We start from the raw sequence: 24,419 nt of genomic DNA, 5'->3' as shown, positions 1-24,419 counted from the left end.
TGTTAGCAGACAGATTGGTTCTTGTAAAAAGTAAATAATTGGAATCATGTCTCCCTAAGAGTTGGGTTCCAAAGTCACGTAAGGGCACAGATGATGTGATTCTTTCCCAGGGGATTATTTTCTAGGACTGGGAATTTGAATGGAAAATGTCAAGTGTTGGCTGAGAAATTCAAAAGTGGAGGAATTTGGGGACAGACATGGCACAAGGAATGTCAAGTCAGGATAGAGATGAAGGTGAGAGAATTCCAAGAGAAAACAGAAGGCAGAGAGCCTAGTTCTATGTCCATGTGTGTCAACCAGGATGAGGGTCCTTGTTTGTCATTTGATCAGGAGCAAGATGGGGAAAATGAGTCACGTCTCTCACGCATTCTCCCCAAAGAGAGGTGGCTCCATTAGCACTGCCCTGACCAACTTCAGTTAAGACGCATGGGGGAGATCCCTTTCTGACCCATTTTCTTCCTCCATAGGAATTTCACGCTTTTCCACCATCCGATGCATGGGAATTGCTATACTTTCAACAACAGAGAAAATGAGACCATTCTCAGCACCTCCATGGGGGGCAGCGAATACGGTAAGGAAACCTGTGCCAAGGAGATCTTGAGGTCCTCCAACAGTGGACATGGGGGCAGCAGGACAGTGGGGATGCAGGAGCCCTCTGGAAACGTAGGATCTCTCCCACTTGGCCAGAAACCAGGGATGCCCTTTTTCTATCAGTGTTTCCATCAGTGTTCATGCTGGTTCCTTCCTTCCAAGTCAGTGTTTGTTTTCCTTTTTGACTTCTCCTCCACATTTGAGAGAGCGATAGGGACATCACTGGGGTTCCTTCTCCTAGGAAACTACTCTGGTTTAAACTCACTGCTAGGGTGAGTAATGCAGGACAGGTGGTTTCCAAAGGGAGTTGAGCCCAGATATGCTGAACAGATTAGGGAGGTAGACGCACATTTATCTTAGTTCAGGTGACAGATTCTGGACGGAGCCGAAACCCAGCTGGGCCATTCACTGTATGACCTTGGGTAAGTTACTGCGCTTCGTCTATAAAGTGGGACTAATAATAGTATCTCCCATGTGAGATTACTGAGAGGACTTAAGATACAGACTTAGAATAAGACCTGCTCTGCACTCTGTTAGTCTGCTTGGACAGCCATAACAAAATACCAGAGACTGGGTGCCTTGGACAATAGACATTTATTTATCACAGTTTTGGAGACTAGAAAGTCTAAGATCAAGGCACAGGCAGACTCGGTTCTGGTGAGGCTTCTCTCTTTGGGTTGCAGAAGGCTGGCTGTCTTCTCTCCATGTCCTCAGATGGCCTTTCCTCTGTGGTGTGTCAACAGAGAGAAGCCTGTGATGTCTCTTCCTCTTCTGATCAGGACATCAGTCCTATCAGATTAGAGCCCCCTGCCTATGACTTCCTTTCACCTTAATTAAAGTCCTATCTCGAAATAATATCCCTTTGGGGGTTAGGGCTTCAACATATGAATTTGAGGCAGAAAACAATTCAGCCATAACACCTACAAAGCACACAGTAAGTGCTAGTTGCTATTGTTATTACTACTATTATTACCGTTACTAGCATTGTTACCAGTCTACCACCATTGCTGCTGCTGCTACTACCCTCAAAATAATACCATTGCAATTTCCAGCACTACTATTACTACTATTCCACTATGATTACATTTGTAGGGAAGGTAGGAACTGAACAGATTGGCCTGGCTTATGCCCTAAAGGAATTCTTGAAAGGTCCCATGCAAATTGAAAATGATGTGATATGCAGATATACTCCCACCAGGACAAGCAAGGGCCTGTCATAAAGGAAATCCATACTTGGAATCCTGGCCTTTGTCCCTGTGTAGTCTGTGCTCTTACTAATTCTGCAAGAAATCATAATTCAGTGCACATACTTCATGGGGAAGAAGTAATCTGGAAACTGAAAGTGAAAAGTTGCAGAGTCCTGGCTCTGCTATGGAGGGGCTGTGTGACCTCAAGCAATTCACTTCCCCTCTCTGGGCTTTGTTTGTCATTGTTTACAACTTATTTACAAATTGTTTGCAATTGTTTACACATTGTTTGCAATTGTTTACAAATCGTTTGCAATTGTTTACCAATTCTTTGCAATTGTTTACAAATTGCCCTTGTTTACAAATTGAATGTCAGAATAACTCTCAAAATTCTTTTCTTTCCATCCATATAGACCCCGCTGATTCACTTATCCACTTACCAAGCATGGAGTTTCTCCTGTTTGCCAGGCCCTCTTCTATGTACCAGGGACACAGCAGTGAAAAGACAGATGTCTTCTCTGCTGTTAGGAAACTTACATTTTCATGGGGAGAGAGAGATGAAAAATGAGTACACAACTACACAGACATGACCTGGTTACAAATCCTAATGACTGCTATTCAGGGAAGAAAGAGGCAGAGTGGGAAGACAGAGTGGCTGGGGTCTGGATAGGGGGGTTAGTTTGGATAAGAAGGCCCAGAAAGATCTCTAAAAGGAGGGCTATTTAAGGAGGAAAAGATTCATGTTAAGGTCTACACAAGAACATTCCAAGGACTAGCAAGGGCAAAGGCCCTGGGAAGGACTTGAATCAGATGTGTTCTAGAAACAGAAATAAGACCAGTGTGCTTGGAGCTTATTGAGATGGGGAGACAGTGGGAGGAGATGAGGAGGGAGAAGTAGGCAGGGGCTGTATCATCATCACCTTGACAGATGCAGCCAGGTTTATTCTGTGGCATTCCCATATACCCAGTGAGATGCCACTGAACAGTTTCAGGTTTCGGGGAGTGACCTGGCCTGAGGTCCAATTTTCAAAGGACCTCAGCCCATACATGAATGAGCAGGGTCTCTATGGATGGAAAGAAGAGAATTTTGAGGGTTATACTGACATTCAATTTGTAAACAAGGACAATTGGTAAACAATTGCAAATGATTTGTAAACAACTGTAAACAATTTGTAAATAAGCTCAGAGAGGGGCAGCGAATTGCTGGAGGTGACAGCCCATTCATAGCAGAGCCAGGATTCTGCAACTTTTCACTCTTAGTTCCCACGTGCACTGATACTGTGTTTACTCTGGTGCTGGGTCAGCATAGACTGCAGGGGGCATGAGCAGGAGTGGGAGGAGAAGTTGGGCCAGTGATCAGAAACACCATTTGTGATTCATCTCCTCTCTGAGTGCCCGCCCTGAGGGGTTAAGCAGCCAGAGTAATACATGTTCTTTTGAATGTTCTGAACTCCCCATCTCAAAGGATCACATGGAGATGCATGTCTTGGGCAGAGTAGCAATTTCCTTACACTTGGCAAAAATATATGCTTAGCGAGAACTGTGACAGTGATACTGCATTTGAACCCCTGTTTTGGGCTAAGCTGTGGGGGCACAGCAGAGAGCAAGTCAGGCATGCATTCCAATCTCATGGAGCTTCCAGTCTAGCCCTTGTCCACCTGTCACTTGTTGGAAATACCTGGTCTTGGATTTGAAGCTCCTGAAGCAGTGGGAGAGGTGGGTTACCCCCAGGAAATGTTTTCCTAGCCTTGGATCATAGCAGGTTGCCTTATCCTCCCAGGGCTGCAAGTCATTTTGTACATAAATGAAGAGGAATACAACCCATTCCTCGTGTCATCCACTGGAGCTAAGGTGATCATCCATCGGCAGGATGAGTATCCCTTCGTCGAAGATGTGGGAACAGAGATTGAGACAGCAATGGTCACCTCTATAGGAATGCACCTGGTAAGAGAATATTCTCATTTCCATAGGCTTGGAGAGAACAGATCTTTTTTTTTCAAGGATAACCAATGGGGTGCAGCTTATGGAAAAGGGTGTTTGTTTCAAAAGGGAACATGGTCCCAGATTTTCCCATGGTTATCCCATTCATTTCAGGAGTTACATTAAAGGTTGTGTTTGTATCTTCTGGCCGGCTGCAGTGGCTCACACCTGTAATCCTAGCACTTCGGGAGACCGAGGTGAGGTCAAGAGTTTGAGACCAGCCTGGCCAACTTGGTGAAGCCTGTCTCTACTAAAAATACAAAAAATTATCTGGGTATGGTAGTGTGTGCCTGTAATCCCAGTTACTTGGGAGGCTGAGGCAAGAGAATAGCTTGAACCCAGGAGGAGGAGGTTGCAGTGAGCCGAGATCACGCCACTGCACTCCAGCCGAGCAACAGAGCAAGACTCCATCTCAAAAAAAAAAAAAAAAAAAAAAAAAAGGGTCATATTTGTATGGATTAATAGGACAGGGTGCCATTTGGGGAAAGAATTTCAAGACACAGCATTTATGGAACCTATGCTGGAAGCAAGGCATCAAAACACTAACTATATATTTGTCAGTAATACAAATAGGTAAGATTACCATCTATCTTTCTGGGCTGCTTAGAGGCCTATGAGGCATGTCAATAACTGTATTAAAGCCTAGTGGAAAGTCACTCAGCTATCCAAGGTCTATTTAGCCCATCACGCTTCCGTCAATTTTACCTCATTTACCAAGAACCCCTTCTCCCTCCAAATTTGACCTTTATGGACCTCATTGGGCACTGAGAACACCCAAACCTATCAATAGAAGCACAAATAAGCCACAGACTCCAATCCCCGAGTCAGCCTTGGCCCAATGGAAGCTGAATGGCAAGATGAAGAGCGGACTCTGATGGCCCTGGTCACTCCACCGCTTATGGAGTTTTCTTGTTTGGAGGCCTGGGGTCTTTTTATTCCAGGATCTATCTGCCTCTCCCTTTCTCTCTTTCATAGAATGACTGTGAAGAACTTATTTAGACCGGGCACAGTGGCTCACGCCTGTAATCCCAACACTTTGGGAGGCCAAGGCGGGTGGATCACTTCAGCCCAGAAGTTTGAGACCAGCCTGGGCAACATAGCAAAACCCCATCTCTACCAAAAATGAAACAGAAAAAATTACCAGGCATGGTGGCACAGGCCTGTAGTCCCAGCCACTCAGGAGGCTGAGGTAGGAGGATCACCTGACCTCAGGGAGGTTGAGGTTTCAGTGAGCCATGATTGTACCATTGCACTCCAGTCTCAGTGACAGAGTAAGACTCTGTCTCAAAAACAAACAAACAAACAAACAAAAACTGATTTAAAGGAGTTAGGTGCAGTGCATGCACCTGTAGTCCCAGCCACTCAGGAGGCTGAAGTGGGATGATCACTTGAGCTCAGGAGTTCAATACCAGCCTGGGCAACATAGCAAGACCCCATCTCTAAAAAAAATATAAAATTAGCCAGGCATGCTGGGACACACCTGCAGTCCCAGCTATGCAGGAGGCTGAGTGGGGAGGAGTGCTTGAGCCCAGGAGCTCAAGACCCAGCTTGGGCAACATATTAAGACCCTGCCTCTATTTTTTTTTTTTTAAAGAACTTATTTAAAGAGAGTGTCCACACCAACCATACCAAGGAGTGTACCACGCAGAGTGTATCTCTCTTCCACTCCTGACATCCAGACCCCTCTTTCCTCTCCAGCGGGACCACCACTGTTGCTACTGTGTCTTGGCAGGGATATTCTAGTCATTCAAGCAAGTGCATATAGGTATAACCATTTCTCCTTTTATGCAAATACAAAATATTTCTCACTTAATGCTATAGCTGGGAAATGGTTCCATATCAAAACATATAGATCTGCATTATTCTTTTAAAAGATTGAGTCTTCCATTGCGTGAATAAGTTATTGATGCAACCCTCCATTGATAGACATTAGGTCATTTCAGGCACAACTAAAAGCAATGGTGTAATGTGACATGTATTTGCCCAGTTACTTCCTAGAAGTTTGTCAAACAGGACATGTGTTTGCCAGATTGTCCCCCAATGAGGATATAGCAATTGAGAACCATACCAGCAATATGAGAGTAGCTATTTCCCCACACTCTAACCAACATAATGTATTATTCAATGTTTAATCTTTGCTAATCTGTCAAGAGAAAAATGGTATCTGTTATCATTTTAATTTGCATTCTTTCATAATGATGTTTTTCTTTTCTTTCTTTCTTTTTTTTTTTTTTTTTGAGACAGAGTCTCACTCTGTCACCCAGGATGGAGTGCAGTGGCATGATCCTGGCTCACTGCAAGCTCCGCATCCCGGGTTCACGCCACTCTCCTGCCTCAGCCTTCCGAGTAGCTGGGACTACAGGCGCCCACCACCATGCCTGGCTAATTTTTTGTATTTTTAGTAGAGACGGGGTTTCACCGTGTTAACCAGGATGGTCTCGATCTCCTGACCTTGTGATCCGCCCCTCAGCCTCCCAAAGTGCTGGGATTACAGGCGTGAGCCACAGCGCCTGGCCCATAATGACGTTTTTCTTTACCTGTTTGCGGGTGGGGAGAAAGAAACAAAATCTCCTTGTGGACTATACATCTGTTCATGCCTTTATTTAAATCCAGCCTTAATATCCCCAATTAAACTTCCTAGCCTTTATCCTTCACAAACATATCCTCCAGAGAAGTGGTTTCCAAACCTGGTTGATTATCAGACTCAAAGCCACTGAATCAGAATCTCTAGAAGATAAGCCCAAGGATCTATATTTTTACCAAGTTGTAGTGGTTATTCTAAGAGGCAGCACACTTGGGATCCTTGGCTTGACCTTTTTTTAATGTTTAAATTTAAAAAATTTTTAGAGTCAGGGCCTCGCTCTGTCACCCAGGCTGGAGTGCGGTGACACGATCATAGCTCACTGGAGCCTTGAACTCTTGAGAGCCTCGGCTTTAGAAGCTTGAGCAATGCAGAATTAGAGGAAAAGCTAATTGTGTCTTCCCAAGTGAAAGTGAAGCTAGAATGAAACAAAGTTCTAGCTATAGCTTTGCGTTGGGTTAGACAAAAAGATGGTGGGCATTTAGGGCTTGGATATCCATCTGTCATTTATCCATTCAGTTGACATTTTCTGAGCACCTTCTATGTGCTAGACATGGGGCACCTCAGTGTGGAGGACACCATCCCTGTCCTGAGAGAGTCTAGAGTCCAGCAGAGAGGATTGAGTAATAAACCAGAAATGACACAAATGATTCGTTACAATTGCCGTAAGTGCTATGAAGAAGAAATGCAAGACCATATGAGTGCGTATTATGACATGACTGACCTGAGGCTCATTTTCAATGGGGAAGGTGAGGTTCAAGGAAGGCTTTCCTGAGGAGGTGCTATTTAAGCTGAGACAGCGAGATGATGAACTGGAATGGAAGTATGACAGATGAAATCTGGGGCTTCACTGCCTCATGGTGCCCCATGAAAAGGACAATCCTGGACAAGGGAAACCATCAAAATGGTCTTTCTGGGCCCCCAGATGCTCTCAGGAGGCATGTTACTTAGGGGCTTTGTTCCAGCAGGGGAGGGAAGTAATGTGTATCAGCTTGAGCTGTGTGAACAAAAAAGGAAAAACTATCTCAAACCCCCAATCTGCTCAAACTGTGACTTGAAAAGACTTTTTTAAATAGCCACTTAAGTAGCTGGGCAACTCATTCTTTTGTTCACTGGCAGATGGCAAAACCTCAGAGCACAATGGTGAGCATTTTGGTCAGACATGTCCCACACTTATCTGCACCCTGAAGTAGGATCCAGGATTTGTAGTGCATCCTTCCCTTATCCTTTCGCCCTCTTCCCTCTTTTTACACTGGTGTAAGTTACTAGAGCTTGCAAAATATAAGAACTAAGGAATTCTGCTCTCTTGTTTTCTTGCTCTGAGCTTGGAAATACCCACCACATTGTTAAGCAAATGTTCTCTTTACCAGTGGTGGGTAAACAAAGACATGAGTGAGTTTTCTGCTACACCTAATTTAAGATGTAGAAAATCAAAGCCACAGAGCAGGGTCAGTCAGCTCTAGGTCTGATTTATGAGCATTTAGAACAACAACAACAAAAAAAACAGGGTTTATGAAGAGGTCAGCAGAGTGTCACTAAGAAAAAGTCCAACCAAACTAGACTTCCTTCCTTTCTTCCTTTCTGATTTTATTTATGTATTGATTGATTAATAGGTGTGTGAAGCTGGTAGGCTCAGTCAGGCTGGCCAGGTAGTTGGTAAACAAAACTTCCTTTATTCACTGAGAGATTGTATGTCCAAAGTACTGAATATTAAAAGGTGAACCCAACAGAGCTCCTACCTTCAAAGTTCTTAACTTTAAGAGGGGAAGACAAAAGTTTGTTTGCTTTTTTAAAGACAAGGTCTTGCTCTGTCATCCAGCTGGAGTGCAGTGGTGTGATCACAGCTCGCAGATCACAGCAACCTCGACCACCTGGGGTCATGGGATTCTCCTGCCTCAGCCTTCCAAGTAGCTGGGACCATAGGCACATGCCACCGTATCTGGCTAATTTTTAAATTTTTGTAGAGATGGGGGTCTCGCTCTGTTGCTCAGGCTGGTCTCAAACTCCTGGCCTCAAACAGTCCTCCCATCTTGGCTTCCCAAAGCGCTGGGATTATAGGCGTGAGCCACCACACCTGACCAAAGACAAAAGTAAGCACAACTTTGCAATACAGTTTCCATCTCTGTGGAAACAAACCTTTTCTGCCTGGTTCCAAAGCTTACTTCTTAGAACATAACAGATCCTCAGTAAATATTGATAGATGACAGATGGATGGGTGTGTGGGTAGATGGATAGGTGAGTGGGTGGATGGATGGGTGGATGGATGGATGGATGGAAGGATAGGTGAGTGGGTAGATGGGTAGGTGGATGGCTGGCTGGCTGGCTGAATGGATAGATAGGTGAGTGGGTGGATGGATGGATGGATGGATGGATGGATGGATGGATGGATGGATGGATGGATGGAAGGATAGGTGAGTGGGTAGATGGGTAGGTGGATGGCTGGCTGGCTGGCTGAATGGATAGATAGGTGAGTGGGTGGGTGGGTGGATGGATGGATGGATGGATGGATGGATGGATGGATGGATGGATGGATGGATGGATGGATGGAAGGATAGGTGAGTGAGTAGATGGGTAGGTGGATGGCTGGCTGGCTGGCTGAATGGATAGATAGGTGAGTGGGTGGGTGGGTGGATGGATGGATGGATGGATGGATGGATGGATGGATGGATGGATGGAAGGATAGGTGAGTGAGTAGATGGGTAGGTGGCTGGCTGGCTGGCTGGCTGAATGGATAGATAGGTGAGTGGGTGGGTGGGTAGGTGGATGGATGGATGGATGCCCAGACAGAAGCTACTGGAGAAGGCTTTCTAAATAATGGATTTAGAAGGACAAGTGCAGGCAAATAGTCAAGAAGAGCCAGTCCAGACAAAGAATGTAGCAATTACAGAGGAGTCACAAAAAGGAGTTTATTTAAGCTGTGTAGTGAAACTTTTCAAAAAATCATTTTAATGGAAGTATAATCAGTACACTGGAGACAGCACATTTGTAGTAATTCTAGAAAGAAATGATGTGGACCTCAGCTGAGGCAATGGCTGTGGAGATAAGCAGAGGAAATATATTTCAGGGATATTATAGCACAGAAGCAACAGGGCTTGACAGCCAATGTTAGCGAGAAAGGCCGGGGGAAGTTAGATTGATATTTAGGTGCTGGCTTGGGCAGGGAGATGGAGGAATGCCAGGCTCAGAATTAGAGAATCCAAGGGCAGGGTATGTTTTTGGGAGAAGATGACCACTTTGATTTGGGACAGACCCAATTTGTTATGCCTTTGAGAAGTCAAGGTGAAAAGAAAGCATTCATTAGATGCTATGGACCTGGAGCTCAGGAGAAAATCTTGGGGGGTAATTGTAGACATGGAAATAAATGCCATCACCCAAGACCTGAGACAGAACCCTAAACATGCAAATGTTTAAGGGCTGAGCAGAAAGTAAAAGGAGAAAGAGAGGCAGAGAAGTAGGAACAGAAGCCAGAAAGAACTGGCATCAGATAAATCAAGGAAGAGAATTTTACAGAAGGTGTGACCAAAAGTAGCAAGTACAGTCGAGAGGTCAGGCAAGGTGGAAAGCAAAAGTATGCTCTGGTTTTGGCAGCCAGGAGGTCACCAGTGTTCTATGCCAGAGTTGTTTTCAGTGGAAGGGGTGGAACAGAAACCAAAGTGCAGTGGGTTGAATGGTGAATGGAAAATGAGGAAGTGGACATGGGTGGACCACTCACCCAGTGGGGTTGGGGACCAGGCCCTGGAGAATGGGGATACTCCATGTCATTACAAATCCTGTTGCACCTTTTGATTCTAAAGCACATAGCCAGACTTCATTTCACAAGTTCAGTCTATGCCAAACAGGGATTAAGCGCTCTGATGAGTCAGGCGCAGTGGCTCACACCTGTAATCCCAGCACTTTGGGAGGCCGAGGCAGGCGGATCACGAGGTCAGGAGATTGAGACCATCCTGGCTAACACAGCGAAACCCTGTCTCTACTAAAAATACAAAAAATTAGCCGGGCATGGTGGCAGGTGCCTGTAGTCCCAGCTACTCGGGAGGCTGAGGCAGGAGAGTGGTGTGAAGCCGGGAGGCAGAGCTTGCAGTGAGCCGAGATCGTGCCACTGCACTCCAGCCTGGGCGACAGAGTGAGACTCAATCTCACAAAAAAAAAAAAAAAAAAAAAAAAAAAAAGAACTCTGATGGCTGAGATTCAAACCCCAGTTTTGCACATTGGTTGTATAATCTCTGCCTCAGTGATCTCATCTGTAAAATAGGGATGATAATGATGTTACTTCATGGCTGGTGAGAATTTAATGAGTTGGTGCATGTGAAACGCTTGGAAATGTGTTTGGCATATAGCAAGTGCTTAAAATATATTGGCTTGGCTGGGGGCAGTGGCTTACACCTGTAATCCCAGCACTTTGGGAAGTTGAGGCCAGTGGATCACTTGCACCTAGGAGATTTGAGACCGGCCTGGGCAATATGGTGACACCCCATCTCCACAAAAATTATAAAAATTAGCCAGCCGTGGTGGCACACACCTGTAGTCCCAGCTACTTGGGAGGCTGATGCGGGAGGATCACTTGAACCCAAGAGGCAGAGATTGCAGTGAGCTGTGGCCATGCCACTGCACTGCAGGCTGGGTGGCAGAGTGATACTCCATCACACACACACACACAAAAATATATATATAGAGAGAGAGAGACTATTACTATATATTTTTTAAGAAAAGAGGTGAAGAGAAGGAAAAATAACTTTGAGTGAAAAAGGAAAAAGAGGGGTTAGGAAAGGTTTCTATTGTCTTTTTTGACACCTCTCTCCTTTATGAATTTTATATATATATACATATATAATGTATTTATATTATACACTACTAGTACATTATATATAAAAGATACTATTAATAATTTTACATACATAAAGGATAGTGATTATTTGCCGTATGTGTTGCAAACATCTTTCCCAGTTTGTGGTTTTCTTTAGGGTACTTTTTCACGTGCAAAATAGTGAATGTTTACATAGTCAAAGTCTTTGTTTTCTTCTTTAGTCATTATGTTAATGAGAGTTCTTCCTCTTTGAGACCAGATACTAAATTGAGTTTGCTTCCAGTTATTTTATTATTTCATGTAATATTTTAAACCATCAGAATTTTTTTTCACTGGGTACAGTGGCTCACGCCTATAATCCTAGTGCTTTGGGAGGCCAAAGTGGGAGTTTACTGCCGCTCTGACCTCCTGGGTTCAAGCAATCCTCCCACCTCAGCCTCTCAGGTAGGTGGGATTATAGGCATGCACCACCACACCTACCTAATTATTGTATTTTTAGTAGAGATGGGGTTTCGCCATGTTAGACAGGCTGGTCTCGAACTCTTGACCTCAAGTGACCCACCCGCCTCAGCCTCCCAAAGTGCTGGGATTACAAGCGTGAGCTATCACGCCTGGTCTATTGTTATTGTTTAATCAAAATCAAATAGCCACTAGGTAGCACAGTAGGAATCTGATTTCAGACTTGTTCGGACCCAAGCCCACATTTCTGACCCCTTAGCTAGCCTGCCTGGTGCTACCGGTTGTTTAGGGGTGAACGACCATTGACCATAATACGGTTCCTCAAGAAAACGCCTTCTAGAAGGGCTGAGAATTCAACCCCCTTATGCCCATGGTCAGAAGAGACCATCAGGACAGGGTCATGGGAGGGGCCCTGAGACAGCCTAGAGACCCAAAGCAAACAAAACCTCCTCAATAATGAGTCCAAACTGGGCACAGTGGCTCATGTCTGTAATCTTTGGGAGGCCAAGGAGGGCAGATCACCTGAGGTCAGGAGTTCAAGACCAGCCTGGCCAACATGGTGAAACCCCATCTCTACTAAAAATACAAAGAAATTAGCCAGGCGTGGTGGCACACACCTATAATCCCAGCTACTTGAAAGGCTGAGGCATGAGAATGTCTTACACCCGAGAGGTGGAGGTTGCAGTGAGCTGAGATCATGCCACTGCACTCCAGCCTGGGCGACAGAGTGAGGCTCCATCTCCAAGGAAAAAAAAAAAAAAAAAAAGAGTCCCTCCCAGGTCTGCACAGGTTCAAGAAGAAAACCATCCACCTGTTCCATTCCCAGCCTGGCCATCCCTGCTGTCCCCTCCCTGGCAGAAGCAGCAGCCCATTCGGAGAAACAGGGGTAAAGCATGGAAACCAAGGGAAAGAAAGATCCCCCACCCACCCTCAGAGCTCAGCTGCCACTTTGGCCTGTTGACTGGGGCTGGTAGACACTTCCACCATGCCCTCAGTGGCTGGGGGAGGAAGTGCTTTTTACTACTGGGAGAATCTCTCACTCAAACAAAGTCTTACCCAGAAATGTACACAATGGAAACAGAAATGCAGGATGAATGTAGTTGAGCCTGGGAGACCAGCCTGCTTACCGCCCACCCCTCTGTGATGGGCCCTAAAACAGGCTGCAGACAGAGCAGAATTTGCAAACCTCTAAGCTGTGGCAAGGCAGGCAATCTTTCTGAGAAGGTGACTTGGGATTACTGGCTGGGACAAGAGTTACCACTGAAATGTGAGAACAATGGTCTGATAGCCACCTTGTCTGGGAATAGCTTGGCTGGACTGACCACCTCACAGATGAGAAGTGATTATACTGGTTGGAAGGTCTCAAGGTTGCAAGAAGGTGAGAGCTGGCTCTCTAACCCCAGAAGCTGTGGGGGCTTTGATAAAGGCCCTCCTCTTGTCACCTCCCTTCCCCTCAGGCTCTGCTGCCATCTGGGCTTTTCCCCTTAGCACTGTTTATACCTTAAAGAATGAGCTTGCTGGGTGTAGCGGCCCATACCTATAATCCTAGCACTTTGGGAGGCTGAAGTGGGAGGATTACCTGAGCCCAGGAGGTCAAGGCTGCCATGAGCCATGATTGCACCATTGCACTCCAGCCTGGGTGACAGATCGAGAGCCTGTCTCAGAGAGAGAGGGTGGTGAGCTAAGGACTCCTATGCAATTGTCTCCTTCCCCCAAGATCTTCAGAAAGACGCAGAAAGAACCTGGTTTGATATAAATGGGCTCCATGTCCCACACATATACCCCTATACCTACACATACATGCACACATCCACTCACACACATCCACACATACCTATGTGTGCACACACATACACAATTTTACATGCATAAGTGCATGCATAGATACACATACAAACCCACACATATGCACATATATACACACTCTTTTTTGTGTGTCCCTAGGGGTCAGGATAGAAGTCAAAATGTCTTCCTAGCCTCCACAAGCCAGCAGTTCTCGAAAACTGAAAGCTGGGGCTGAGGGAAGAGCATTCTGTCAAAGTTCATGCATTCGAGGCTTTGAGAATCTCTACCCCACTCAGAACAGAAAATTCACTCCATTTGCTCTACTTCTGGTTGCTTCAGAAAACAACCTGAACCTTCCAAGAGCTGTGAGTTTGATAAGCATCGTTGCAGGATGAAGGGCCATTGAGTACTCAGAAAGCGTTGAAATCCAAATGGTTTCTCATAATCTGTTTCCTGGAAGCAGGCCATGGGCTGGTTTTCAGGGTAGAGGGAGCCCCAGCCACCTCTGCTGGCTGTACATGGCTTGTCTAAGTGGACAGACCCCTCATCTGGATGCCAGAGTATTATGCTTTCCTACCCCAGGAAGGTAGAGCCTGTAGCTGGCACTCTAGACTCTGGGAACAGTTCAGCAGGACCCGGGGGCCCAAAGGAACACGTCTGCCCAGGGATCCTGCTGCTTGGAGAAGCTTAGAGGATGGCAAGGAATTGTGACCTCAAGGAAGGCCACTGCTTGGCATCTTTGCACCTCTGTGCCCAGCCCAGCCCTGGCGTGCACTAGAGGCCCTGCATGCATTTGCTACCCAGCTATTAAGTCTATTTATTCTGTACTGACATAGAAAGACACTCACTCTTGTTAATGAGAAGGGCAGGTTGCAGGGCAAAGTGAATGTATGAGTCCATGTCTGTCTGTCTGAGATGCAGGATCTGATCTGTTAGTGCGGGCACCCTGGGAAAGAGGGGAGGCCAGACAGCCACTTTCCCCTCTGTTTGCTTCTGTTGTTTAAACAGTTTTAAATGAGCATCGTCAATTGCCCTGGAGGTACTTGCAGCTAATTGAGGGAGACTAATGGGTCAGCAGATGAAATGCAATACAAACAGAAAGAGATTATAGCCAATTGAGATGGCTACAGTTTCCACCTGCCTCAAACCTCTTAATTCCTTCCCCCTCCCCCCATTTTCATTCTTTCTTCAAAGAGAAAATAATTTTCTTCCCTCCCACAAATATGCCATTCTTTTTCTCTTTACCCCCATCTCCCCAACCAAAAAAATAAAAACGATTATACATGGGTACGTGGATGCACACAGCACACAAACACACAGTTGTGATAAACTGGTCACTATTTATCTTCCATTGAGTTGCTGCCCTTAGAAGATGTTATCCTCCCACCCCCATTTTTGCTTGTTTGGCTTGGCTGGATTATTTATTTGCAGTGACAAATATTAAGCTAGAGCAAAAGTTAGTAATCCACAATAAAACATCATTGAAGCCAGGTGCAGTGGCAGGAGCCTGTGGTCCCAGCTACTCAGAGAGGCTGAGGCAGGAGGGTCCCTTGAGCCCAGGAGGTAGAGGCTGTAGTGACCCTTGATTGTGCCACTGCATTCTACCCTGGGTGACAGAGTGAGACCCTCATCTCTAAAAAAAAAAAAATCATTGAATAAGGATTTTGAACTTTGAGTGACAATGCTGTTTACCCCCTCTCATGATCAGGGTAGCATTCTACTCTGTTGAGCTTTCCTTAGCTTTTTTCTAAGAAAGTCAACATCCTTCAAGTCAACTTCTGGGATCAGAAAACAAGGCAATGGGTCCTTCACCTGTGCGAGAATCCCAAGCACTCACAGTCCCTGCTCCCCCTTCCTTTCTCTCCCTTCCTTTCCCTTCCTCTCCCCTCCCCTCCCTTCCCTTTCCCTTCCCTTCCCGCCCTTCCTTCCTTTCTCTCTCTCTCTCTCTTTCTTTCTCTCTCTTCTTTCTTTTCTTTTTCCTTCCTTCCTTCCTTCCTTCCTTCCTTCCTTCCCTCCCTCCTTCCCCCCTTCTCTTCTTCTCTCTCTCTTTGTTTTCAAAATAGGGTCTTGCTCTGTCACCCAGGCTGGATTGCAGTGGCACAATCATAGCTCATTGCAGCCTCAAACCCTGGACTTAAGGAATCCTCCCTCCTCAGTCTCCCAAAATGCTGGCATTACATGCATGAGCCACTGAGCCTGGCCCCTGCTCATCTTTCTAATCCCTCCTCCCACCTCCCAGTGGATTTGCCAACTGCAAATTCATTTCGTTCAGACAATCAAATCCAAATTTCTCAGCTGGGCATGATTTGACCTCAACCTCCCCATCTGACTTTATCTCCAGCAATTTCTCTATTTTGCCGTTTTCAGCCACACCAGCCCATCTTGCCTCAAGCCTTTCCTGTTTGCTCTACCCAGTCGTACTCTGTCCACTTCTTCATCTTCTTTTTTAAAGATAGAGTCTCACTCTGTTGCCCAGGCTGGAGTGCAGTGGTATGACGATGGCTCACTGCAGCCTTGACCTCCTGGGCTCAAGTGATCCTCCCATCTCAGCCTCCCCAGTAGCTGTGACTACAGCTGTGTGTCACCATGCCCGACTTCCTGTCCACTTCTTGACAAGACTAGCTCTTTCTTGCAGTTCCACGTTGAGCCAACAGGTCCCTTTTTCAGAAATACCTTCCCTAATCACTCTATGGGAAAAACTGCCCATCTCCTCTTAACTCCTCCAGTTTCCCTACCCCATTTCATTAAACACCATCCAGATTTATCCAAAATCATCTTGTTTATTTATTTGCTTGCTGACCATTTGTTTACCCCACTGGAAGTTACGTTCCAGGAGAGCAGGGAACTTATCTATGTTGATCATTGCTGATTCTAGTGTCTACCACAGTACCAGGCACCTAATAGGTGCTCACTAACTTTTCATTAAATGAATGACCAAATAGCTTCTCAGCTCCCAACGGCTGCTTGCAAAGTCCCCTGTCTGGTGCTCCTTGCAAAGTCCCCTGCCTGGGTCCTGGGGGAGGACAGGGCTGAGTGTGTGCTGCTGTGATTGCAGACAGAGTCCTTCAAGCTGAGTGAGCCCTACAGTCAGTGCACAGAGGACGGGAGTGACGTGCCAATCAGGAACATCTACAACGCTGCCTACTCACTCCAGGTAACAGATTGGCGGGGGCACCCAGCCCTGGGTTTATGGCCCGGACCCAGGAGACAAAGTTATATCTAGGCTGGGGTGTGGCTTGCACCAGGAACTCTGGTGAGGATCCCTGGGGTTCATCCAGAGACCTCAAGAACAAATGATGCCGGCTGGTTCCAGTCCTCTGCAGTTCATCTGTAACCAGAGCTTAATTGATACACCGAGGTTTCCGTGGAACTCAATGTACAGCCGAGACAGACCCACCTCCTAAGTAGGCCTTGGCAAGGGAGGAACAGGAGAGAAGAGGTCTGGGAGAGACACTGGCTGAAGGGTCAAGAGCATGGCTTCCGGGCCCGCTGGTGCCCCTCACTGGATGATGGCCTTGGGCCAGCTGGGTTCCCCTCAGCAACCACAAGGGGAGGTGGGATTGGATCAGGGGCTGCTAATTTGCAGCTCCCAGTCGCCGTCCAGGTGGCATACCTGGTTTTTCAAGGGCCTGGATGGTGTTCAAAAGTCAAGGAATTTCACAAGAAAAATCCAGATTTCCAGCCTCTCGAAAAAATGAAACGATATGGCAACATCGAGCCCATATTTCCTGCAGGATAAACAGTGGGTGTAGCTACCCCAATAAATGAAGCAGGTGTTCTCTGGCTCCCACAGTTTTCACTACCCCTCCAGTATGTCACCTACATCACTGTCTCCTGTAGACATTTGACTTTTCAACACTTAAGTGAGATGATCTGTTCTGCCTCCTCTCACATTCTGGGAATTTATAGTTCACCTCCTACCAGGATGCCCCAGAGAGTCCACGAAAATCAGCCCAGCAGAACAAAAGGATCAGAAACCTTCAGCACTGAGTCTTCCAACTTAGATAAGAGCTGAGCTGAGAGGTGGTGTAGACACTGATTAAAAGAGGACTTTTGGGCCAGGCATGGTAGCTCGTGCCTATAATCCCAGCACTTTGGGAGGCAAAGGTAGGAAGATCACTTGAGCCCAGGAGTTTGAGACCAGCCTGGGCAACATAGCAAGACCTTGCCTCTAAAAAAAAAATTTTTTTTTAATTACCTGGGCATACTGGTGCACACCTGTAATCTCAGCTATAAGGGAGGCTGAGGAGGGAGGATGCCTTGAGCCTAAGGGTTCAAGGCTGCAGTGAGCCATGATCACACCACTGTACTTCAGCCTGGTTGAGAGTACAAGACCCTGTCTCTAAAAATAAAAAAAGTGAGCTCCTCAGAAAGATACTTCTGGATGATATTTAGTGAGAGCTACCATGCGCACACACACCTTACATTTATCAATTCATTTCATGCTCACAACTTCATGAAGTTGATATTATTATAAAGAAAGCAAAGCATCTGAGAGGTTAAGTAACTTGCCTGATGCCAAACAGCAGACAAATAGCAAAACTGGGATTTGACCTGAGTAGCCTGCCTTCAGGAGCTCTGCTATTAGCTTTTATGCTATAAGCTCCATGGATATTGTGGTAACTTATGATCCATGAAGATCCAACATGGAGGGGTTGGGCTTGAGAATAGGAACACAGGGACTGTGTTTATTTCTCTCTGTTTCTTGACAACTCCTCCAATTTTCCCACTTATCTTTGTGTTGGCACCCACATGATGGAAAATGACCACCCAACTACTGCAGCCCCAGCTCAGCCCCATCTCCATATCTCAGTTAGTCTAAATTCTTAATACATCGGCCAGGTGTGGCTCATGCCTATAATCCCAGCATTTTGGAAGGCCAAGGTGGGAGGATCACTTGAGGTCAGGAGTTCGAGACCAGCCTGGCCAACATGGTGAAACCCAGTCTCTACCAAAAATACAAAAAAATTAGCTGGGCATGGTGGTGTGCATCTGTAATCGCAGCTACTTGGGAGGCTGAGGTGGGAGGATCACTTGAGCCCAGGAGGCAGAGGTTGCAGTGAGCTGAGATCATCCCACTGCACTCCATTCTGGGCGACAGAGCAAGACTGTCTCAAAAAACATAAAAAATAAAAATAATAAATAAATTATTAATACATCTTCCAGCTTGGGCCCTTTGCAGTTCTGGGACCATGCCCAGCCCAGTTGGCATAAGGGGCAGGTTCATGTGGTTGGCCAAGGCTAAGGACGGCTGACCCCCTGGGCTGAGGGATATGCAGGAAACTCCCTGGCATCCCTGAGCAAAGACGTGAATGGCATTCCTGGGTCTCCTCTTTCAGATCTGCCTTCATTCATGCTTCCAGACAAAGATGGTGGAGAAATGTGGGTGTGCCCAGTACAGCCAGCCTCTACCACCCGCAGCCAACTACTGCAACTACCAGCAGCACCCCAACTGGAGTGAGTGAGACCCAGCCCCAGCCTTGCATGCCCCAGGACCAGGGTCAGCCTAGTCCTGGCAATAGGCACTCCTGGGACTCCACCCCTCTTTCCTTTTGCATGGGGGAGGTATTGGTTGAGAGCTGTTAACTAGAGTTTTACTTCTGTTGTCAAGCCTGGCTTAAATTACACTTTGCAACTGACCACCTTAGTCAACTCCAGGAGGTAGGAACGGTGGATATTACCTTTTCATAGAAAGATAACCAAGGCCCAGAAAGGCAAAGTGGCTTGCCCAAGGTCACACAGCCAGAAAGGAACAGAGCTGGATCCAAACCAAGGGTGGTCTGACCTTCAACTCACATCCTCAACCACCACTGCTTTCTGTTTCCCAACATCACAACGCAATATGTGTTTCCAGAGAGCCAGCGTTGGTAGAAAGTGGGAGGAGAAATCATTAAAATGAGACTGTGGGGCTGTCCTTGGTGACCTGGGGATGCCCAGGAAGGGTCCTGTGGCTCCAAAGCTCACGCTGCCCTCTCCCTTGTCCCTCAGTGTATTGTTACTACCAACTGCATCGAGCCTTTGTCCAGGAAGAGCTGGGCTGCCAGTCTGTGTGCAAGGAAGCCTGCAGGTATGTGGACCCCAAGGGGTGAGACGGGTGGCTGGGTTGGGTTGGGCCACCTACACTCATGCTGTCCCCTCCTCCCTTAGCTTTAAAGAGTGGACACTAACCACAAGCCTGGCACAATGGCCATCTGTGGTTTCAGAGGTAAGTTCTTCTGCCCACCCTTCCCTACTCAAGCCCCCAGCCTGGAGCCCCACTGACATTTTTGCTGTGTCCTCTGGCCTGGGACATGGTCCAAGGGGAAAAGAATTACCTTGCAGAGGCTGGGGGACAAGTTGGGGAGCCTGAGGCGGGAGGCTGGCCCTGGCCTCTCAGGCACCCTCAGGCCCACGCTTTCTCTCTCCATTGTAGAAGTGGTTGCTGCCTGTTCTTACTTGGGACCAAGGCCGGCAAATAAACAAAAAGCTCAAAAAGTAAGTTTCCTCTACCCTGTTCCTCTGCCTCTACCCGCCACAGCCCCTAGCCTTCTCATTTGCTTCTGTATGTGTATGGCCAAATCCTCTTTTTTTTTTTTTTTTGATGGAGTCTTACTCTGTCACCCAGGCTGGAGTGCACTGGTATGATCTCAGCTCACTGTAACTTCTGCCTCCTGGGTTCCAGCAATCCTCCTGCCTCAGCCTCCCAAGTAGCTGGGATTATAGGTGCGCAACATCACACCTGGCTAATTTTATATTTTTAGCAGAGATGGCGTTTCACCATATTAGCCAGGCTGGTCTCGAACTCCTGACCTCAAGTGATCCACCTCCCTTGGCCTTCCAAAGTGCTGGGATTACAGGCGTGAGCCACCAAGCCTGGCCCCCTCTCCTTTCCATTCACTCACTCATTCATTTCCTCAAAGCTGGGAGACGGTGAACTCGCATCTATGAATCATGCCATGTGAACTCAATTTCTCTAAGCCATCACTATCTCCCGCATGCCCACTGCTGGGCCTGCCTGCCGTGAGAGCCAATCTGGCCAATCTGGCTTCCAACATTCATAGAACACCCCTTAGGTGCCAGGTGCTGTGTGAGGTGCTGGGGGAACCAGGACAATCAAGCAGACATGGTCTCTGTCCCCCGAGGTACTTACACTCTAATGATAAAATAGACTTTGACCAAGCAATTGCAAACCATTAAACCAAGTGTTGCAAACTGGTGACTGATCCTTGGCCCAAATCTAGCCTCATGAAAGCAACCCATTATTTCCAGCTTTTCCTGAAAGTTTGAAAGTTCAAAAGTTCTGGCAAGAACGACCCTCCACTGTTTTGTAGCACCGAACAGCTGAGTAATACTTGCTCCTTTGGAATGAGTCATGGTCCAGTTCACCATCATCCTATCAAGGGGCAGTTTAGTGCGATGGTTAAGAGCATGGACTTTGAAGCTAGATCTAAATGAGTTGGAGTACTGGCTCAGCCGATTATTGACAGCGTAGTCTTGGACAAGTTCCTTAACCAATCTGCATCTCAGTTTCCACATCTGTGAAATAAGGATGATGAAAATATACATACCTGCCTCATAGGGCTGTTGGTAGAATTCAATGAGTTAATTCACATAAAGTTCTTACGACAGTGCTTGGCAACAAAGGAAGTGCCCCATAAATGCTTGTTGCCATTGTGCCTATTATCGTATTACCTCAGCTACCCTGCTCATGTACATTACCTGTACATACTTGAGATTGCAATCAATCAATTACAAATGTCAATGTTTAATGAAGAACAGGGTACAATGGCAGTATGGCTGGGTCAACTGACTTAATCTGGAAGTTGGGGAGCAGTTCTTGAGTGAATGAATGACCTGAGGACCAGATCCAGGCTGGAGATATGCTCTGGGGTGTAGACGGAGCCCTTATGGGCCAGGTTCTAATATCCCCAAGGAGCTCAGTGCTTTGGCCATGCTGCCAGCTTGGGTAGGAGGGAGACAGCCATGCTGAGGACTGGTGATCTGGTAGGATGCCAAGGCTCTTGATTCACCTGTTGGAATTTTGCAGGACGGACTTGGCCAAACTCTTGATATTCTACAAAGACCTGAACCAGAGATCCATCATGGAGAGCCCAGCCAACAGTGTGAGTAGAGTGGCTTCCTTCCAGGACCTGCCCTGGGCCTACAAATGTGAGCATCTGCCTGGCCTTGGGGAGCAGATTCAGGGTAGGGGGTTCCAGCCTACTCTAGGAGGGCTGCTGTAGGCTAGCCAGGTCTCAGGTCAGAATGCACAGAGTAAGAGGAGACAGGAAGCCTGCCTGCTTCTTCCTCCCAGCCTGTGCAGGGTCGGGGCTGACCCGTGGCTCCCTTGGGAATCAGGGTCCCTGTGTGAGGCCAACTTTGGGGGAGGTTCCTCTTGATGGTGTGGCTTGGCCTCTCTTGCAGATTGAGATGCTTCTGTCCAACTTCGGTGGCCAGCTGGGCCTGTGGATGAGCTGCTCTGTTGTCTGCGTCATCGAGATCATCGAGGTCTTCTTCATCGATTTCTTCTCTATCATTGCCCGCCGCCAATGGCAGAAAGCCAAGGAGTGGTGGGCCCGGAAGCAGGCTCCCCCATGTCCAGAAGCTCCCCACAGCCCACAGGGCCAGGACAATCCAGCCCTGGATATAGACAATGATCTACCCACTTTCAACTCTGCTTTGCACCTGCCTCCAGCCCTAGGAACCCAAGTGCCCGGTACACCGCCCCCCAAATACAATACCTTGCGCTTGGAGAGGGCCTTTTCCAACCAGCTTACAGACACCCAGATGCTGGATGAGCTCTGAGGCAGGGTTGAGAAGACAGATCTAGTCAGGACCACCAGCCATGGTCTAAGGACATGGACCGGGCACCCCCAGACGTGCTCACAGGGGACCCTCTGCCCCACTCTGGGCTTTTCAGAGACTCTGACCAAAAAGCCTGCTTTAAACCGCAAGATGGGGCCTGGGCATGTGCAGGAGGAGCCATCGGGTACTACGCAGCAACACTCACAGCTGTTCTGGCTGAGAAAAATCCCGGGACCTGAACTATTAGCACGTCACTAGAGACTGGGAGCCGAGGCCGCGGTGCTGGCCCAAGCGAAGGCCAGAGTGAGCACTGATGCAGCTCTTTACGGGTCTTGAGAGGGAAGGACTCTTCCAAAGCCCCAAAGCCGAGGGTTTCACCCACACTGCCAGCCTGGGTTGGGGCCCAAGGATGTGACCTTGAGTGTCAAGGCTGGACAGCTACTGCCAGATGCCGAAGATAGGAGAAAGTGCCAGCCCTGAAGCTGGAGCCATTTGTGAATAAACTGTTCTTCGTCATTGACACTGGAGAAAGGTGTCCTCCATGCCCTCAGGCAGCAGAGAACTGGCCCAGGGCCCTTGGAGTGTTGGTGGAGATCAGAGTGCCGTGGTGGAGGTCTGGGACTATGTCAGAGTGTCCTCACTTTGGGGCAGGGGTGGGCCCAGGAGATGGATCTGATTATTCAATTTTGTGGATGAAGAAATTGAGGCACAGAAAGATTAAGTTACTGGCCCAAGGTGACACAGTGAGGAGGTGGCAGAGCTAGGATTTGAACCCAGACAATCTGACTCCATGATTTTGCATCCAATTCATGTCTGTGCCTTTTAAAGGGTGAGGCCTATGTCACTTTGGGTGGGGAGCGGAAGCATGGTGGGCCATGCTCTGGGCAGCTGTTCCAAGACAGAGCTGACCCCTCCATCACCAATGGCCTGTCTCTCACCGACAAGCCAACTGCCACAGATGACCCACCTCATACCACATTCACATCTTCCCACCTGAAATGGCTAACAGGTATTAAATCCTTGGTTGGTGTTTAAAGCCAACCCAAGAACGGGGTGTTAGGTACTGTTTTAAGCACCTAGATAGGTTAGCATAGGGGACTGCAAATGGTGTTCCGCAAAGCAAATCCTGTTTTTGACCATGAATTAAGAATTTTATTTTATTTTATTTTTTATTTTTGTAGAAATAGGATCTCACTATGTTGCCCAGGCTGTTCTTGAACTCCTGGCCTCAAATGATCTTCCCACCTCAGCCTCCCAAAGTGCAGGGATTACAGGCACAAGCCACCATGCCCAGACAAGAATTTTTATTTTTGCTTTTAAATAGCAAAAGAAGAAGATTCTGTGACTCATGAAAATGATATGAGATTCAAATTAGAGTGTCTATAAATAAAGTTTTATTGGTACACAGCCAAATCCATTTGTTCAAGTTTTGTTTATGGCCATTCATGCACTACAGCGGCAGAGTTGAGTAGCTACAACCCGGTGCTGCAAAGCCAGCAAACCCTAAAATATTTTCCCTCTGGCCCTTTACGGAAAACTGTGCTGACCCTTGGATGAGCACATTCGATGGGTATGATTATCCCATGTTGTGGATGAAGACACTGAGGCATAAAAGATTAAGTTACTTGCCCAAGGCGACATAGCTAGGAGGTTGCAGAGCTAGGATTTGACCCCAGACAGTCTGACACCAGAGCTGGTGCCTTTTATCACTCCATTATTTTGCAGCCAATCTGGTCTGTACCTTTTAAGAGTGAGTCTGATGTCATTTTGGGTGGGAAGAGGGAGAGGCTAAATACCCTGGCTCTAGGGCTAAAGGAAGTCCTTCATCCATGGGTGGGGAAGGTCCACATTTCAGGACTAATCCCTTCATGAGAATGGCTTCTAGTAAGGGCAAGAGTCTTGGTAAAAGAGAGGGGCTGTAGGGACCCTGTCTGGACCTGGGCATCCCTGATCCAACTCAACCCCAGGCCTGTGGCTAGAGTAAGCCTCTGCTCTATGTGGTGTTTCCACCAGACCTCACGGGGCATGGCATTGCCAGGAGGCATGCCAGCCAGCAAGGAGGAGGTCATGGAGACCCCAGACTGGAGGAAGCTCCCCTGTGAAGTAGGCTCAGGAGCCAGGCCCATGCAGGTGAGGATTGGGCTACAGAGGCCGTGAGCCTGGCTCTCATCCACGCTGGGCTCTGGTGGCTGCAGCCGGTGCCGACAGGGAACTTGCAGTGGATGCCTACCTGAGCACAGCGCAGACA

At 47.3% G+C, this 24,419-nt stretch overlaps 1 protein-coding gene across 2 annotated transcripts in view; it reads left to right on the top strand.

Annotated features, from left to right (window-relative positions):
• Positions 1 to 23,563, top strand: part of SCNN1G (sodium channel epithelial 1 subunit gamma) — a 34,516-nt gene extending 10,953 nt beyond the window's left edge. The window contains exons 5-13 of one of the 2 annotated variants that reach the window (XM_054455608.1): positions 468 to 571; positions 3,559 to 3,722; positions 16,443 to 16,541; positions 18,727 to 18,844; positions 19,376 to 19,454; positions 19,535 to 19,592; positions 19,800 to 19,861; positions 21,414 to 21,489; positions 21,791 to 23,563. In XM_054455608.1, coding sequence (XP_054311583.1) covers positions 468 to 571; positions 3,559 to 3,722; positions 16,443 to 16,541; positions 18,727 to 18,844; positions 19,376 to 19,454; positions 19,535 to 19,592; positions 19,800 to 19,861; positions 21,414 to 21,489; positions 21,791 to 22,171 — 1,141 coding nt within the window. In that variant the 3' untranslated portion in view covers positions 22,172 to 23,563. Of the gene's footprint in view, positions 1 to 467; positions 572 to 3,558; positions 3,723 to 16,442; positions 16,542 to 18,726; positions 18,845 to 19,375; positions 19,455 to 19,534; positions 19,593 to 19,799; positions 19,862 to 21,413; positions 21,536 to 21,790 lie in introns of both variants that reach the window. The other variant, XM_054455609.1, reaches the window with a different exon arrangement.
• The last annotated feature ends 856 nt before the right edge of the window (positions 23,564 to 24,419 follow it).

This window comes from Pongo pygmaeus, chromosome 18 (assembly GCF_028885625.2).
Source record: "Pongo pygmaeus isolate AG05252 chromosome 18, NHGRI_mPonPyg2-v2.0_pri, whole genome shotgun sequence".
Taxonomy (NCBI): Eukaryota; Metazoa; Chordata; class Mammalia; order Primates; family Hominidae; genus Pongo; species Pongo pygmaeus.
The sequence above is the reverse complement of the archived record's forward strand: the minus strand, read 5'-3'. Positions and strand labels throughout refer to the sequence as shown.